The 19,404-nt window shown below is 41.9% G+C and overlaps 1 protein-coding gene across 1 annotated transcript in view; it reads left to right on the plus strand.

Annotated features, from left to right (window-relative positions):
- Positions 1-17,497, plus strand: part of HCLS1 (hematopoietic cell-specific Lyn substrate 1) — a 26,581-nt gene extending 9,084 nt beyond the window's left edge. The window contains exons 4-14 of the mRNA XM_004373725.2: positions 5,109-5,238; positions 6,531-6,641; positions 8,248-8,302; positions 12,127-12,237; positions 12,846-12,901; positions 13,535-13,604; positions 14,416-14,627; positions 15,588-15,692; positions 16,190-16,475; positions 16,625-16,690; positions 16,881-17,497. Of these exons, the coding sequence (XP_004373782.1) occupies positions 5,109-5,238; positions 6,531-6,641; positions 8,248-8,302; positions 12,127-12,237; positions 12,846-12,901; positions 13,535-13,604; positions 14,416-14,627; positions 15,588-15,692; positions 16,190-16,475; positions 16,625-16,690; positions 16,881-17,017 (1,339 nt within the window). The 3' untranslated portion in view covers positions 17,018-17,497. The remainder of the gene's footprint in view (positions 1-5,108; positions 5,239-6,530; positions 6,642-8,247; positions 8,303-12,126; positions 12,238-12,845; positions 12,902-13,534; positions 13,605-14,415; positions 14,628-15,587; positions 15,693-16,189; positions 16,476-16,624; positions 16,691-16,880) is intronic.
- Positions 17,498-19,404: the final 1,907 nt, after the last annotated feature.

A 19,404-nucleotide genomic window follows, 5' to 3' on the forward strand; every position in this document is an offset into this window, starting at 1 on the left:
GAAACACTGCCTGGTCCTGCGCCATCCTCACAATCATTGTTATGCTTGTGCCCATTGTTACAGCCACTGTGTCAATCCATCTCGTTAAGTGTCTTCCTCTTCCTCATTGACCCTCTACTTTACCAAGCATGATGTCCTTCTCCAGGGACTGATCCCTCCTGATAACATGTCCAAAGTATGTGAGATGTAGTCTCACCATTCTTGCTTCTAAGGCGCATTCTGGCTGTATTTCTTCCAAGACAGATTTGTTCATTCTTTTGGCAGTCTATGGTATATTCAATATTCTTTGCCAACTCTACAATTCAAGGGCGTCAATTCTTCTTCCGTCATCCTTATTCATTGTCCAGCTTTCACATGCATATGAGGCTACTGCAAACACCTTGGCTTGGGTCAGGCACACCTCAGTCTCAAGGTGACATCTTTGCTTTTAACACTTTAAAAAGGTCTTTTGCAGAAAATTTGCCCAATGCAATATGTCACTTGACTTCTTGACTGCTGGGTCATATAGTGTGTGTTTAACTTTATAAGAAAATGCCAAACTGTTTTCCAAGGAGCATTTACCATTTTTCATTTCCCATCAGAAATTTATGGGTTTCAATTGCTCCACATCCTTTTCAACACTTGGTATTGTTAGTATTTTTAATTTATCCACTTTAGTGGGTATGTAGTGATTTTAATTTGTACTTGTCTGATGACTAACTTTATTCAGCATCTTTTCATGTGCCATTTATGTATCTTCATATATTTTCTTTTTGAAATTTTTTCTGTTCAAATATTTTTCTTACTTTTAAAGTGGGTTGTTTGTCTTTTTATTATTTCATTTTAAGAGCTCTTTATATATAGTGGATACAAGTCCTTTGTCAGATATGTTTTACAAATATTTTCTTCCAGAGTGTAACTTGCCTTTTCATTTCATTAATGGTATCTTTTGAAGAGCAGAAGTTTTTAATTCTGATAAAGTCCAATTTATCAAAAAAATTTGATGGTTAGTTTTTTTGTGTCTAAGAAATTTTTGCCTAGCCCAAAATTATGAAGATTTTGTCCTATGTTTTGTTCTAAAAGTTTTATAGTTTTAGCTTTTACATTTAGGCCTACGATCCATTTCAAGTTAACTTTTGTGTATGGTGTGAAGTAAGTAAAGATCGTGGTTCATTTTTCTTCTGTGTGGATATTTAGTTGTTCTAATAGCATTAAAGACTATCCCTTATGCATTGACTTACCTGGCATTTTAATCATATATGATGGGTCTATTCTGGATTCTCTATTCTGTTCCATCGATTTATATGTCTACACTGACAGCAATACCACACCGCATTGGTTATTTGTGATAAATCTTGCAATCAGTTAGTTGTCCAACTTCGTTCTTATTTTTTAAGAAAAAGGGGAGGAGATTTCTGTGAGAGTTTCAGCAATGCCGAATGACATAAAGCAGTCAAATAGTAGGGAACTGAGGCAAGCCCACTGGATTTCATAGTTAAGGTGGGTGACCATATAAGTGGTCTCAGTGGAGATGGGGTAGTGGTGTTCACCCAAATGCATGAATTCACTCTTGTGATTAAACCCACCCCCTCACATAACAGAGTGGCTTCACTCTTCACAGGCCCACCGTTCTTGAGTACAGAACAACCCACCCATTAAGGAAGAACTAATACCCACGCGGTAATGAAAAACTCCTTTTCATCATGAGTCTCTCATGCTCTAGCTATTGGTGATGTTGATGACGAATGAGTGGGTCAGACAAAACACTATCCCCTCTGCCCAATCACCTGCACCTTCATAAAAAACTTAGAACACTAGTAACTTTAAAGGCTAGCACGTTGCTTGGTAGCTACTCTAAGGATCTATGGTTGTATTGTAGCTACCCCACAAATCCAGAATCACAGGATTTAAAAATGGTTAAGAAAAGAATATCTTAATAAACCTTTTCATTTTAAAGATTAAAATAAAAAAAAAAGAAACCCAAAGACTTTTTTATTATTCTAAGACTTTATATTTCCACATACATTTTTGAATCAGTGAGTCAATTCCTACAAACATACTTGTTGGAATATTAATTCAGATTGTATTGAATCTATAGACATTTTAGGGAGAATTAACCTCTTAAAGATACTGAGTTTTCCAGTTCATGAACATGGATATCTCTTCATTTATTTAGGTCTTCTTTAAATTTTTCAGAAATGTTTTCTGTGTTCAGGTTTTGCACGTTTTGTTAAATTTATCCCTAAATATTTCATGTTATTTCAGGCAACTGTAAATGGTATTTATTTTCAAATTTCAATTTCCAAATATTTATGGCTAGTGTGTAGAAACACAATTGACTTTTATGTAGTGACCTTATCAAATGCATTTAAAATTCTAGTAGCTTTTTTTATGTAAATTCTTCAGATTTTCTACATACATGATCATGTTGTCTGTAAATTAAGACCTTTTAGTTTATCATTCGTCTTTATGCTTTTACTTTTGTAGTAAATACAAACTACCTGACCTTTCTCTGTACTCATCTTTGAGATCCTAGAATTTCTTTGGTTTTCATAAACTACTTTATGAACCTTTAAGAAACTGCTGTGTTATCAATTCCAAGGTATTTTTTTTTAATTGTTGTAAAAACATATAGAACACAAATTTGCCAATTCAACATTTTTCAGGTTTACAATTTAGTTATATCAGTTACATTACTCACATTGGGTAACCATCACCATAAACAGAAAAATTCCAAGGTATTTTAAAACTTAAAACAGGCGTTTTAGAGTTAAGCTGTCAAAAATTTCTTAGGCCTGTTATTTAGCACAATGAATTGTGATTTTTTGTTTTCCCATCTATTTGTTCTACCTGACCACTATCTCCATACATTTATCATCTTTGTATCCTTGGAGCCTAACAGTGCCTGACACTCCAAAGTTGCTCAATTAATATTTATTGAATGAAAGAATGATATAACTAAGACCCATGTGAACTGGCCTCAGCCATAGCCTAAAGAATTTGGTAAGCAGTGGGTCTACCCAGGCCTCGGCATTTTCATTCAAATTACATCATCTACTGGCATGATCCCCTGACTGGCCTTGCACTATGCTGTCATCCATTAGGTGGACATTTCTGCAACTCATTTTTTAATTGATTTTAAAAACTAGTTTCAACTATGATATAGTTATGATCCAGTCACTGGGCTCATTAAAGCTTTTTGTGCATTTTTCCCATTTGAAAGCAACATTTGGTCACATTTTCTTCATTCCTCCTCCAAATACTTGAGTTGGGGAATGTTGGATAGTCATTTAGATGTTCTTGGAACCCATAGCTCTTTTTGACCCTAAACACAGTTCTAAATTGATGGTGCTGATGAACTAGAAACACAAGGATCTCTGCTTTCACGACTGCCAGAGGCATGGGTACAGAGGGGTTTTCCAGCACTTAGTTCCATTTCATCTGGCTCAAAGCCAGCTTTCTAAAAATATCTGTGGCTAAAGCTTCCCTTCCTGTTAAAACTGATAAGGTGTTTTTAAAGGCCATTAATGGGTTTATCGCACAAGGCCACCAGATGGATCTATTCTTCCATTACAGAGGAGAATTCCCACTGTGAGATGGCCCTTCTGCTATAACCAATCATCTGGTTTTCCCACTAGTGATTGTAGACAAAGGCCCAGTAACACTGCCATTTCAATACTCTAAAAACCTCCATTGCTTGCTACAGGAAGCCAAATTTTTATTTAGAGTTCTCTTGCCCCAATGTTTCTGAGAATCCCCAGGGGTCATTATATGTGTCTAAATATCAGTCCTGATTGTCACTTGTTGGTGCTGGTGCTAAGCTATAGCTCTGTATCCTCAGACCAAACAGGTTTGTCTCTCTCTACACTCCAGTGTTACAGCTATTTTCACGGTGAAGATGAAAGTGAGCGTGACCTTAGAAAGAGGATGCCTGTTTTTGGTGTTTCTTTTAGGGGTTGTTGCTGTTAGGTGCAGTCTAGTCGATTTCAACTCATAGTGACCCCATGTGACAGAGTAGAACTGCGCCATAGGCTTTTCTTGGCTGTAATCTTTATGGGAGCTGCAGCTGAGCGCTTAACCATTTGTGCCACCAGGGCTCCTTTCTCTTAGGAGTAGAGGTGTCCCAAATCAAGGTTATTTGAGTCCTAAAGTGTTACAGAAATTAGTGATAAGGGTGAATTTTATTGCTTAGTTTTTATTAGTTATTAGTTCTCTCAAGAATTATCAGATTTTTTGGAAAGAGGGGACTAAATTGACATATAGATAAACTTTCCTAATGCTACATTTTTTATAACCATCGTTTTCAATGACTTCCTAATATGCCACTGAAAGATGATACTGCAATTTACATAACTATTTTCCAATCCTTGGCTATATAGATTGTTTCTTGATTCTTACTATTTTATACAATTAAGCTTTGCCATATTTAAAATTATTTCCTTGGCATAGACTCCCAGGATAAGAATGTATGGGTCAAAAAATATGAATATTTGTATGCTTGAAACAGATTACCTAATTGCTAGAAAGCAAATCCATTCAGAGAGAAAAATAACTAGCCAATTACTAGAATATAGGTATTAGTGTCCTTTAATATTTAGGAGCTCTGGTGGCACTGTGGTTAAGAGCTGGGCTGCTAACCAAAATGTTGGGAGTTCAAATCCACCAGCTGCTCCTTGGAAATTCCATAGGGCAGTTCCAGCTGCTCCTTGGAAATTCCATAGGGCAGTTCTACTCTGTCCTATAGGGTCTCTGTGAGTCAGAATGGACTCGATGGCAATGGGTTTGTTTTTTTTCTTTTTCTTAATATTTAGGAACATGAAAAATGGAACTAAAGATCAGAAAGTTGTTTTAGGGAGCAAAATAACAGGGAATAATATTGGCATACGGAGAGTTTAAATCAAGCTATGGTATGCATGTGTCAGAACCGACTGGACGGCACCTAAAAACAACAATGGTATGTAGGCCACAATGATCTCTTACAACTCCCAGACCCATCACTAGTTTATTTTGGTGGCTCAGGTTATTGTTAAAAACAGACAGAACAGACCTCAAGATTTCCTTTCTTCTAAGAAGGCTGGTGTGTTGACCTCTGTGTGCTACATAAGTCTCTGTTGTGTGGTTACTTCCAGCATCCACCAGCTGAGAAACCAAGTGTCAGAGGAGCATGGCGTTCTCAAGAAGAAGGAGATGGAATCGGGGCCCAAAGCGTCGCATGGCTACGGAGGCCGGTTTGGGGTAGAAAGAGACCGAATGGACAAGGTTTGTTGAAAGGGTTAAAAAAAAAAAAAAAGACACATTGAAAAATTTGTTGGTTTTATGGTTTAAAACTTACTCAAAAGTACAGTATTTGTTTGGGCTCTAAAATAGAGAGTCTACATATATTTATTTAGAAGGACTGGCCTATTGTTGCCCCAGCCGCATTGTTAACTCCTAGACTGGGGAGAGAGAGTGCAAGTGGAGAAGGGGAAAATATGTTTCAAACTTGTTTTCCGCTTTTGAATGTTTTTATGTTATGTGTACCCTGCAACTTCTATTATTCTTTATTTGTTTGTGTGGTCAGTGGTCTTTTCGTATGTATCATATATATTGTATACATGGGTGTGAAAAATATCGGTGTGAACTTATTCATTAGATGCCCCCTCACATATGAACATGGAATTTCCTTTATCTGTTAAATATAAAAAATGTAAATTCAACAAGTAAAGTGAAATTGTCCTACACAGACACAGAAACACTGCAAAATGAGTATCCAAGAGCTCATATGGGGCACAACTTCATGTCAATCCCAGCATGGGGTTGGAAATACAGGAGGAAAGAGAAGTTTTCTAATTTCTTCTTAGTTGAGACTTTGAAAGATAGTATCATTATTTACTTTGACATATTACTTAATTCTCAGATTATGAAAACGTCCATATCTAAGTATTAGAAGAGAAATATGTATCAAAACCAAATAGAAAACAAAACAGGTAGGTGGAGTAAAGAGTGGAAGGGATTGAGTTATCTGCTATTTTGGATGGCTCCCAGTATTGTCTACTAACCTCCTTTGGTCTGAAGAGTCAGTTACCGTTACATATCAGAGCACGGGTGGTACTTCTGAACTTTAATGGCTACACGGGAGCAAAGATCCAGAACAGCAGGCTGTTTTTGTGAAATATTCAATTCCAGCTATGGTGTCCAGTTAGCCCTGCTTGGTGTCTCCCCATACCTACCCTCATTTCTGTTTTGATGGACAAAGCCCTTGTTTTAGCTCTTTTTTCTGGTCTAAATACAGCTTCGTCTGCCCAGTCTCTATCATGCCTCCTAGCCCATCTTCTTGGACTTTCTTGTATGATGGATTCCTGATGGTATTCAAGAAGCATCAGGGATGTGCTAAGTTTCAGAAAAAGTCACCTTGCTCTCCCATCATACTCCTTGGCACCAGCCGTCAGAGGCCAGGAGTCTAACCCAGAATAGAATTTCCTGTGTTCTTACACTCCATCCCATCTATGCGTCTTTCCATTTTTTCGTGTCTGTTTTTATCTTATCGTTCACTCTGTTCTTGATTTTCTCAGAGTGCTGTGGGCCATGAGTATGTCGCGGAGGTGGAGAAGCACTCTTCTCAGACTGACGCTACCAGAGGCTTTGGGGGCAAATATGGAGTTGAGAGAGACAGGGCAGACAAGGTAAGTGACAGCTCTCTCCCTGTGCTGCCCACCTCAAACCATGCTGGACATACCAACACTCGCCCTTGAGTGTGGGCCCATGCTTCTCCTGTGGAAAAACAGGGCAGTGGACGCTAGCTCCCATGACCTCCCTCAGCCAGTTCCTTGGTGCCACGTTGGAGGCCGCATACTGAACTGCAAGGCATTAATTTAAATGAGAGAAAAGCTCTCAAACTCTGTATGAATCAGGAATCCCTTAAGTGATGAGTTGTTATTATACTTGTATGCTAAAGAGAGAAGAGGAAAATCCCAAAATTCCTCTTTTGGCTTAATATAGAAACCTTATAATTATTATGCCTTTTAGGAAAACGGAGGCGTCAGTTTAAATAATATTACCAAGGCACAAATAATCAAGGAAAACAACTAATTAGGATTATAATGTTTTTGCAAGGTAGTTACTTTTCACAGGATTTGGCATTAATCTCTGAAGCGTGGGTGTTTTAAAGACTCCTTTCTACAACAACAGCAACAAAACACTTTTAAAGACAGATAAAAAGGACGGTCTGATTACAGGAAGATATCCTGCACAAGAGAGCAAGACTAATACTCATTGTGGTTCTCAGTTCCATACTTTATTGGATCAGAGTCTTTGAAGTAATTTTAACAGTGCAGAATAGTGTCTCTTCCCCTGCCGTTGCTCAGAGAAAGAAGACGTTTATTTTCACAGCTATCTGAGATTCCTTTTTACCTGTAGGTGCTAATTAGGTGGGCTTGAATCCTTAAAGCTAAGTGCTAGAAAGTTATTTGTTTGCACTGTAGGAAAAAAAAAAAAGAACAGAAAAGTTCAAAACATACTATAAAGGGAAAAAGAAAGGGGCAGAAGGGAATTGTTTAAGGCAGTAACGGTTAAGCGCTAGACTGCTAAGCGAAAGGTTGCTGGTTCGAACCCACTAACAGTTCCGTGGGAGAAAAGATCTGCTTCTGGAAAAGATTACAGCTGAGGAAACCTTACGGGGTAGTTCTCCTCTGCCCTATAAGATTGCTATGGTCAGAGTCCCCTCAACAGCACACAAGAACAGCAATGCTGTATAATCAGGATGGAATTTCCTGCTTCATCTAGGCCCCTCCTGCCTTTGCCTGATCTCTCATTGTCACATCTTCTGCCCAAGGAAGCACAAACTGAATCACCTAAACAATGTGTGTCATGTAAATTAAGAAACTGTATATACTAATTAGGTTTTAAGATGCAAAACCTAGACTTGCTTGCAAAGCCATAGTTACTGAGCCAGGTGGGGCCACAGCTACATGGATTTTGGTGGAATGGGAGGCAGTCAGGAATGTCTGGATCCTGGCTGACTCTAGGACTGAGTAAGTTGATCCCTAACATCACAGTGGCTGCAACAATTGGCTCAAACATAGCAACAATGGTGCAGGACCAGGCAGTGTTTTCGTTCTGTGGTACACAGGCTGCTATGAGTTGGAACCGACTCGGCGGCGCCCAAGAACAGCAACAACAATATCATCACTATGTAGCTCTGAGGCTGAGCTGGGAGTAAAGGTAAGGCAAGGAGGGAAAGAAATTGTGGGCCATGGCTCTTTAATCACTTCTCTGTTCTTTTCTCTGTAGTCAGCAGTTGGCTTTGATTACAAAGGAGAAGTGGAGAAGCATGCATCTCAGAAAGGCAAGGACCCTGCCCCTCAGCCTCAGCAAGCCCCCTGACCTGCTATTCTGCTCAGACCTCATTGTCCAAGAGCTGTCACCGGCTCCCTTTAGTTCCATGATCCAGCTCTCCGTCTTTTTTTCTATACTGCTTTTTATAACATTGATCAAGTTTTATTTAGGCCTTCATTTCCCTCTAGTAGATTAAAAACAATGCATTCTACTCATTTATTTTTAGAAGTTATCCCTAAATTTTAACAAGCATCTTTAACTTAAAATTTAAAATCACTATCTTCCCCCTGAGTAACAAAGGAAACAATATTTTAACTGCAATCTTTCTACCAACCATATTAGAAGCAGTATCTTGATTTTATCTTGTTTTTAAACCCCACAAAAATAAATCATTATTATTACTTAGTGGATGCTTCCTTAAATTGACCAACATACTTACCAATTTCCTTCCTCATCACCATTTACTGTGTCTTACAGTTTACTACTAGGATTAATTTCCTTCTTGCTAGAGGACATCCTTTGTTGTTTTTTTTCAGTGAGAAAAACGTCTTTATTTTGCCCACTCTTCATTGTTATTTTCCCTCCATCACTTTGAAGATATTATTTCATTGTCTCTGGCATTTCCTTGTGTCAGTCTAATTATCATTCTTTTGTAAATACATGTATTCTTTCTCTCTTTTAAGATTTTCTTCTTGTCTCTGATACTCTGCAATATCATCAGGCTGTGTCTAGGTGTTAACCGAACCAATTGCCATTGAGTCGATTCCAACTCATAGCCACCCTATAGGATAGAGTAGAACTGCCCCATAGGGTTTCCAAGGAGCACCTGGTGGATTTGAACTGCCGACCTATTGATTAGCAGCCAAACTCTTAACCACTACGCCACCAGGGTTTCCATTTGTATTATCCTATGTGACACTTATTGTCCATCTTCAACCTGAGACATGACCTTTGTTTAGTTATGGAATGTTCTCATGGATTTTCTCTGTGGATAGTGATTCTCCATTCTCTCCTATTGCTTCTTCTGGAGCTCCGATTAGACGTGTGTTAGACTTTTCCATCTCACCTCCGTGTCTCTCTGTCTTTTCTCTATGTCCATCTCTGTATTTCCCTGTGCTGCATTCTGGGTAATTCCCTTAGATCTATGTTAAAATGATTGATTCTTCCTTCAGCTGTTCTTAGGTATTGTTTAAGCTGTCCATTAGATTTTTAACTTTTCATTCAGATATTTTCATTTCTAGAAGTTTCCTTTGGTTCTTTTGCAAATCTACTGATTCTTTTTGTCTTATACTTTCATTATGGTTTTCTTTTTCTTTTTTTTTACTCCCTTTTTAAGGTCTTTAATTATTTTAAGCATATTTCTTTTATAGTTTCATCATATTCTTATATTAGTAACAATTCTTGCGGATGCCAACCTTTCTGTTTTATTAATCTGCTTTCCTTCGTGGTAATTTATTTCCTTGATAGTTTGTAATTTCTGTTTGTAAGCTTATTTCAGTGGAGAGGAGGGGTATTTCTTTTATGAGAATTTCATGTGCCCTGGGTTGAGAAAGTGCCTCATATATAAAAATTTTACCTTTATTTTTGGCTGAGTTCAAGGGGGTTTAATAGTAATGGATCACTTTTTATTTGTAGTTTTTTTTTTTAATTATTATGAATTCAATTTCTTAAACAGATATAGGGCTATTTAGTCTTTTCAATTTTTTCTTAAGTCAGTTATGGTAAGTTGTGCTTTTCAGGGAATTAGAAAACCAATAACAAAAAATTGATTGTTTTTGCCACAAACCTCAGCATTTGAGAGGGCTGGCTCTGGTCAACCCAGCCACTGCCTCCGGAGAAACCAGGACAGAAAACCTCAGGCAACGGTGCAGAGAATGAACCCCCAACACCAGCAGTTAGCCCTGTAATTACTAAGGTTCAGTAAGGCCACATCTTCATCTTTGTTATTATTCAATTAGAAGTTCATCTGTATTGTCAAATTTATTGGCATAAATTCATTCATAGCATTCCCTTATTTTCTTTTTAATGTCTGTATGTTCTGTAGTGATATGCTTATGTTAATTTCTGATTTTTCATTTCTTTAATTGATTATTCTTGCTAGAGGTTAATCCATTTTATTATTCTTTTCAAAGAACTAACTTTTGGCTTTGTTAATTTTCTTTGTTGTTCACTGCTTTTAAAAATTTTATTAATTTCTGCCATTTTCTTTGTTATTTTCTCCTACACAATGTGGGCTTAATTTGTTATTTTTCTAGCTTCTTAAAACAGCAACTTGGATACCTGATTCAAGTCTTACTAATATGGCAATTCAAATGCTGTTTTTGTTGCATTCCACAAATATGTTGTGTTTTTATTTTTATTTAGTTTAAAATATTTTCTAATTTCCCTTATGATTTCTTCTTTGACCCATGGGTAATTTAGAAGTATGTTATTTATTGTCCAGGTATTGGGGTTGGGGGGGAAATTTCTAGATTTTTTTTTTGCTGTTATTGATTTTCTGATTTAATTTACTGTGATCAGAGAATATGATCACTAATGTTTGAATGAAATATAGTGTGACTTACTGTATGGACCAGCATATGGTCTTCCTTGGTGAATGTTTTATGTGCATTTAAAGAATGTGTATTCTGCAGTTTTGGGGTGTAGTGTTCTGTAAATACCTATTCAGTCTTGTTCATTCCCAGTGTTGTTTAGATCTTCTTTAATTTTACTGATTTTTTTTTTTTTTTTTGGTGTGTCTTTTTGTTCTATCAATTAATGGGAAAGGGCGCGTTAAAAATTTTCTTCTGGAACTTCTCTTTTTAACTTTGTCAGTTTTTGCTGCATGAATTATGATTCTGTTAATAGGTTTATACCAGCATACATTTTCCTGATGGATGAATACACAATCCCTATGAATCACTCTTTTATCATTATGTCATTGTAATGCATTTTATCTTGAGGTCTACTGTGCTTCCTATTCATTCCATCTTTCTTATGCTTACTCTTTCCATGGCATATATTTTCTTGGATCAGCATGTAAGTTAATGTCTCAGCTTAGAATTCCTGTATCACGTTAGTAGTATAAAATGGATATTTATATTCAATTCTCAGGTGTAGGCCTTAAGTTTCCAAGTCTCATAGGTAAATTTTCTCCCTACCAAATGCTAAACAGACTACAAATTCCCCCTCACCATTTCACTGGACTAGTGAGTAGAATTTTTCTAGAACCCTGTATAGCAGTGGACAGGGCCTCATTTCCTGCTCTCCATCCCCTGTTCCTGTATAGCAGTCGGAAACCCGGACCCTAGATCCTAACCCCTAGGCATTTGGGACTAAAACACTCCTGGTGTTTCCGTGGTGTCGGCTCATAATTACTAGCACATGTACTGCTATGATTCCTATCTTTGTTTCTGGATCCAGGAATGTTTCTTCCTTTTGAGCTTCACTACTAAAAAATAATAATAATTGTTATATTTTAGCTCATAATTCTGTGTGTCTGTATGAGAGCAGGGATAGGCATCCATTTCAGATTTATCTGCCTTTTTTTCCCAGAAGTCTCTCCCCACACCCTCTAGTTGCAGCTTCCTTGAAGAAGGAGGGAGAAAAATGGAATGATTTTTCTCATCTTGGGATGAAAGTGGGAGAGGAGAGGAGAGGAAAGGAGTGAGAAGTGTTGAATGAAAGCTTACAGAAGAAGGTTTAGGACACCGTTTCTCTTTAATTCGCCTATATTCAAGCCCTGCTCTATTCCCAGGCCCTTCCCACCCTACACCCTTTCTCCCAACTTCTCTCTTTTCCAGCACTTTCCTGTGGGCTGAGGGTGGGCTCTCATGACTGCTTCTTCAACCACAGATTACTCCCGTGGCTTCGGTGGCCGTTATGGGGTGGAGAAGGATAAACGGGACAAAGTAGCCCTGGGATATGACTACAAGGGAGAGACGGAGAAACACGAGTCCCAGAGAGGTGAGTTGGGGTTGGGGAGGAGAGAGGTCCCAGACAGAGTGATCTAGAGGCCCTAAAAAACAGAGGGGTAGATGTTCAGCGGAGGACGTGGGTGAAGAGACAGTGTTTATGGGTGGAGGACACTAAGAGGGGTGAAGAGGAAAACAGCAAGATTAGGATCAAGGCAGAGGAGGGAGGCCAAGGAGGAGGGGTAATTGAAGAAACAGGCTGGATGGAGGCATAGAGGTGGTAGGTTATGAGTCTTAGAGGTCCCCTTGTCCCACAGATGACAGAGAGGTCTACTTCTTCCCTGGGACACATAGGGGTGGCTGGGGGGCTCTCCTTATAATATTTTTTCCTATTTCTTCCTTTCGGTTCTCCCTTTTCTTGTCACTTCTCTCTTTCTATGCTTCCTTCTTCTCTCTACCATTCTTTTGCACCTTTTTTTCTCCCCATCCTTTTCCTTCTCTTCCCTTCCATGCCTCTCTCTATCCTGATTCTCACATTTCCTCATATCTCTTAATTTCCCATGTTCCTGTCTTCTGGTCTTCCCTTCCACTCTTCCCTCTCCCCACCCATTCCCAGCATTTTAATCTCCTGTTATGACTTCACACCTTTCTGTTCTTCAGATTATGCCAAGGGCTTTGGTGGCCAGTATGGGATCCAGAAGGACCGAGTAGATAAGGTAAAGCACCAGAACAACAATGTGTCGAGAATTCCCTAAACTGCACCTGAAGTGGGCAGAGAAGAGCGAGAAGCAAAGCTGGGGACAGTAAGGAACAGTGCCGCTAGGTCCCCAAGGCTTGTCCTCCTGGTGTCCTGCACTTCCCATTGACTGTTCTCTGCATCTAACGAGCATGTCTTCAGAGGCCTCAGCTTTACCTGAGGAGCGTGAGGGAGGCAGAGAGAGAAAGGGAGAAGGATGGACACAAGGGAAAGGTGATGTTAGACTTTAATGTTCATGGATTGCCTGTCATCGCTTAACCCACTCTTTAGTCTCTTCCCACTCATGTCCCTGTCCTCCCCTACACCAGCTCCTCCTCATGTGTTGGCCAGGGGCCCTGCTGCTTTCCAGGCAGCTGGGCTTGCAGATGTGAGATTCTAGGTACACTGAGCTTGCAAGAAGCGGAGCCCACCAGTTTAGAACATTTTTACCCCTGTTTCGGCCACAAAACAATAATATTAGAATCCCTGTCCAACTATTGAGAATCAAATGGTTAGGGATACCTCCTGCAATGGCCCCGCCCCCAATACTGCCTGCTGGGTCCCTGCTACACCCTCCCTACCGCCCCCCCCCATACTGTTCTCCCACCTGCAGAGTGCTGTTGGCTTCAATGAAATGGAGGCCCCAACCACTGCTTATAAGAAGACGACACCCATAGAGGCTGGTACGTCTTAACGATCCCCTCTCTCTGTGCTACTCAACCTCCTCTCCCTGCTCATTCTTCCGCTTCCCCAGACTATCTTCTCCATGCCTTTTAGTATCTATATTAGCTGAGGTAGAATTGACCCCTACCTTCATATCCCAGATTCTGTCTCCTGCAAAAATCAGGGATAGAGTGTTGTTGGGAAAAGAACTGGGGGCAAAAAACAGAGTTGTTGTTGGCTGCCTTTGAGTCAGCCCCCAACTCATGTCAACTCCATGTGTTACAGAGTAGAACTGCTCCATAGGGTTTTCTTGGATATAATCTTTATGGAAGCATATTGCCAAGCCTTTCTTCCACAGAGCTGCTGAGTGGGTTCGAACTGCCGACCTTTAGGTTAGCAGCTGATTGCAAACCACTTGTGCCACCCAGGCTCCTAGAGAACACAGAAAGGGAATGAAATTGCTTGGGAAGGATAGATAGAGATGGGAGTTTGGTATTGGGGGTAGTGGGTGGGGTGGTGGCCAGAGGACATATAGATTTAAAGAATGTGGACAAGAAATAGTTCTGTTAGGGAGAAAGGCTTATAATTTAGAAAGGACAAGAGTCTGAGGTAGCACATCCTGGCTAAATGGAAATCTAGCTTCAGGGCTACACCATCTTCCTATAATGCCTTTGTTCTTCCACCAATATTTCTCTACCTACCGCCCTCCCAGCAGTCCCCTCCCATCTTCTCTCCTCCTGGATATTTCACTGATTCCTATTGCTCCTTCAAGCCTCTCACTGTCCCCACCTTCACCCAAGACAACCCTGATTCTTTTTGCTGTGTCTGAAGCTTCTAGTGGTGCCCGTGGACTCAAGGCAAAATTTGAGTCCATGGCTGAGGAGAAGAGGAAGCAGGAGGAAGAGGAGAAGGCAAAGCAGATGGCCAAGCAGCAAAAGGAGCGAAAGGCTGTAGTAAAGATGAGCCGTGAGGCTCAGCAGCCAGAGATGATTGTGGAAGAGCCAGTGGCACCGGCCCCATTGCCCAACAAAATCTCCTCAAAGGTGAGTGCTGCCTCCCCAGGATCTACACCCAGGATCCCTTGCCCAGACAGGAGCCTGTGGTGTCTGAATTAATGGCAGAAAACAAGGCGAAGGCCTCCCCTGTCATAGGCAGAGTCTGTAACTGCTGTCCTTGTCTTCAGGGAGATTTCAGTCTGATTGAGTAATTGGAGCTCATATACCAGAATGTTAGAAAAAACAAACAAATGAGATACTCGTAGTGCAACAGGAGACAGGTCACCAGCCAGTGTAGCCAGTCATGCTGCAGGAACGGAAGGAGCCACCACTTCAGGTTGAAGCTCATCTTGAGGGATGAGGTGGATATGGATTGGCGGAGAGCAGGAGGGAGTGTTCCAGGTAAGAAAAGAGTGTAAGAGGGCCAGAAGAGCTAGATGGTGCCAGGCTACCACCAATGACCACCCTGACAGAGAACACAACAGAGAGTCCGGGATGGAGCAGGAGAAAGGTGGGGTACAGAACTCAAATTTTAGTAAGAAGACCAGACTTAATGGTCTGACTGAGACTGGAGGAACCCCACAAAGCATGGTCCCCGGACTCTCTGTCAACACAGAACTAAAACAGTTTCCGAGGCCAACTCTTCAGACAGGGATTGGACTGGACTGCGGGACATAAAGTGATACTTGTGAGGAGTGTGCCTCTTAGCTCAAGTAGATACGAGAGACTAAACGGGCAGCTTCTGTCCAGAGGTGAGATGGGAAGGCAGAGAGGGTTGGGAGCTGGTTGAGTGGACATGAGGAATCGAGGGTGGAAAGGAGGAGTATGCTGTCACAGTAGGGGGAGAACAGTTAGGGTTGCATAATAATGTATGTATAAACTTTTGTAGGGGAAACTAACTTGAAAAGTAAACTTCGTTTAACTACAACAGTAAAAAAAAAAAAAAAAGAATGTAAGAGGGAAGATGGAGGCTTGCTTACTAGAGAGATGGTGCTTCATTCTCCACAGGCTTGGCCTCCAGCAGAGAGTTGTCCATCTTCAGAGCCTGAGCCTGTGAAAACCAGTAGGGGCCTCCCAGTGTCCTCCCTGCCCTCGAGGCAGACTATCCCAGAGGTAAGTATACCCCCAAAGGGTCTCTGCCCTTAGTCCATCTCCTCATGTCTTAGGAAGGTGATATACTGTGATCAACCCCAGCCTGGTTTGCCTGGGACTGTCCTGGTCTTGGCATGGAAAACCCATGTCCTGGGAAACTCCTTGGTCTCCAGCAAACTGGGACAGTGGGTCACCCTAGTGTGGTGCTCCTCACAATGTGCTCTTGCTTGAATCTTTTCCTGATCTTCCAAGGAATCTGACTCGCTTTCTATTTCCCTCCCCTCACACCTTTTACATTTCTCTCCTATCTTCTCTTGGTGGATGTTTCGAGTGGATGGGTGTGGGAAGAGGTTGAGAGTGAAGCTAGGTTCACCCCAACGGGCTGTTAGGTGGAGGCAAGGGTGTAGGATAGAAGTGGTAGGGTGGTGAAGAGAGTAGGGGCCCGTAGCAGTCTTCCACTGGGAGGTTTTGGAGAGGTAACTCCTGGTGGAGTCCTGATCCACATTGTCTCTTCTCAGGATGATGAGAATCCCCCAGCTCTGCCCCCCAGGACTCCGGATGTCCTCCAAGTGGAGGAAGAGCCGATTTATGAAGCAGAGCCCGAGCCCGAGCCCGAGCCCGAGCCCGAGCTTGAGCCCGAGAATGACTATGAGGATGCTGACAACATGCACAGGCATGAGCAGGATGACGACGCACAGGGAGACTATGAGGATGTTGACAACATGGACAGGCATGAGCAGGATGACGACGCAGACGGGGACTATGAGGATGTGATTGAGCCTGAGAATTCCTCCGCCCTTGCTGGTGAGTGGTGGGGGGAGAAGAAGCTTCTGAATTTTGTCAGCTCTTGGGGAGGAAAGGAGGGAGAGGAATTCTCCTATTGTTCAGCAGGATCTGTCTCTGTTTGCCTTCTCCATTTTGGTCAAACCATGTTTAAATTTCTCATTATGCAGGATCATCAGGCTACCCAGCTGGGGCTATCGGAATCTCAGCTGTAGCCCTGTATGATTACCAAGGAGGTAGGTTGGGAGTTGCCTGAGGGGCCTGTTGCCTGAATACCCCTGATACAAGAGACGGGGTTATGAATCCTGTGGGTCATCAAGAAGGTGGCCAGGCCTATTCCCTTCCCTGAGGGTTAGGGTGGACACAGGGATGGAGAGATTCTTGTCTGACCTAATATCCCTAATATCCCCTGAACTTCCTCCACAGAGGGAAGTGATGAGATTTCCTTTGATCCAGATGACGTCATCACTGACATTGAGATGGTGGATGAGGGCTGGTGGCGGGGACGTTGTCACGGCCACTTTGGACTCTTCCCTGCAAATTACGTCAAGCTCCTCGAGTGACTCTCACTGTTTTTTTGCCCTGTGACTCCCCATGTCCAAAGTGGCTCTACCCCACTCCCATTCCTGCTTCAAGTGTCTAACAGGATGTCATGAGTTACCTGAGGTTCTGGGTAGACTTCCTTCTCCAATTCCATTAAAGGCTTGGGGCAGAGTCAACATAATGAAGGGCGTTCCTTCCCTTAGTATCCTCTCTACCCTGGATAAGCCTCAGGCTGTAGAGTGGACTAGCCTGCTCATGGACACTTATCTTGTGGTCTTGCCTCATCCTCCATGAATGTTTCCTCTAACCCCCCCCCCACCCCGGCCAAATCTGCTGTCCTTTCTGGGATTCCTGGTTTGCTTACCTGGGAAGGTACCTAGAGTCCCTGGTTTGTCAGGTTGTGCTGTTTGCCCACTTTCCTTTCCTGCAGAGATATCTCTGAATCTTCTCTGTGCCCAGTCCTAAAGTTAAAAATAAAATGGGACTATGGTTCACCCTTATGCTGAGCTAAATAGTACTTTTTGTACAGCCCTCAGTGGCTCTGGGCTCCCATGGGCTCTGATTCTCTTCCATCTTCTAGGTGTATCCAGAAGACTCCCTCCTGCCACTGCCCATCTACCTGCACCCTGAATGTCAAAGGCTGGTCCTTTTCCTTAGACTGCACTTTAAACCCAGATCAAAACAGGTCAGACTGGAGAATGGGCAGTAAGGTGGGGCAACAGGGGTCACGTAGTATCCACATTAAGGCAGTTCAACCTCTACTGGTTTTAGCAGTTGTGGGAGGCCAGCCACCTTCTGCCTGAGGGTGGCAATTCTAAAGGAAAAACATGACTTAGGGGATAGGAAGTGGAAAAGGCAGGATTTGTAACAGAAAAGAGTAAAACTAAAGGAATACAGGCTTGGGTGAGGTGTTAAGAGGATTTGGAGCCAGAGACAGTGGCCCCCACTTGGGAAAGTCCAGACTGCCTTGTAGCTGGCTGCTTTATGGAAATCAATGGCCAGGGAAGCAGGTGGACGGAGGAAGTATATGGAACTTCTGCCTGGCCCAGGGCCAAGGTAGATAGGAAAACAGCTGAGGACATTTGGACAGCCTATGGTGGGCAACAAGCTAATCACCAAGCAAAGTATGGGGATGAGAGAGAGTGGAGACCAGGACAAGGTGGGCTTTTCCAAGCACCAGGCTGTGGAGCTTAGCCTCAGCAAGGTCAGAGATAGGGGATCCTAGGACAAAACCAAAATAGAAGCCAGGAGTTTGGTGTAGGAGATCTCTGGGTGATAGGACATAGAAGTTTGTGCCATCACCAGCATCTGAAGTTGGGTCCAGCTTTCAAAGATGGCCAGAGCAGTGGGATCAAGGAGGGGCTATGTTCAGTAGCTAATACCCAGAGTTGCTCCAGGACTTCAGAGAGCTGGTGAGATGCCCACGTGCCTAGAGCACTGGGTGCCTCAGGCTCGTTCTGTGGCATTTCTTCCAGAAACAGTCCTTTGGTTTCAACAATGCTTCTATGCCAGTGAATCCCTAATCTGTCTTTAGAACTCCCTCACAAGATTCACCCAGATAGCCTTCCAGAGTGTAAAGCAGCTTTTATTTCTGCTTATAGAGATACTGTGATTTCAAGTCACCATAGATATACACAATCTCATTCTTCACCTCATTTTGGTTTGACATCACACATAGATCAAGCTTCTACAGTGGCTTTCCTGTTACATCTCCAAGTTCACCTTGCTTTTTTTTTTTTTTTTTTTTTTTTTAGCTTTTTCCTTCATTATATGATAGAACTTTTTTTTTTCCAGATCCTTGTGCTACTGAGGCAGCAAGGTCCTTCCTGCTTCAGTTCTACAGACCTCACCCTTCACCATGTTCCTCCGATCTCTACTCTGAACTGACTTTCTTGGTGGTGATACTCATCAAGGGTTTTGCTTACAGACATCTCCCCAGTTCAGACTCCTATTCTTGGATACACAGTCCCTCTTCAGCTCCCCTGAGCTGTTTCTCAATCCCAAACTGTGTCTAGTTGACTTGACTTTGTCAGATAACGCTCCCCGCTTGTGTTGCTCACTACAGCTTCATCTCACTAAGCAAACCATCTTCTGCCTTATCCACAGTCTCTTTCCCTGCTGCTCCACCTGCCCTCTCACCATAAAATGCATGTACTTGTATAACCAGTGGGTGGCCCTAGTGCCACAGTGCTCGGCTGCTAACTAAAAGGTCGGCAGCTTGAATCCATCAGCCGCTACTTGGAAACCCTATGGGGCAGTTCTACTTTGTCCTGTAAGGTCGCTATGAGTTGGAATTGACTCAATGGCAATGAGTTTTTAGTTTTTTTGTACAACCAGTAACCACCAGTTGTTGTCAAGTTGACTCCAGCTCATGGCGATCCCATGTGTGTGTCAGAGTAGAACTGTG

This window comes from Trichechus manatus, unplaced genomic scaffold, assembly GCF_000243295.1.
Source record: "Trichechus manatus latirostris isolate Lorelei unplaced genomic scaffold, TriManLat1.0 scaffold00026, whole genome shotgun sequence".
NCBI lineage: Eukaryota > Metazoa > Chordata > Mammalia > Sirenia > Trichechidae > Trichechus > Trichechus manatus.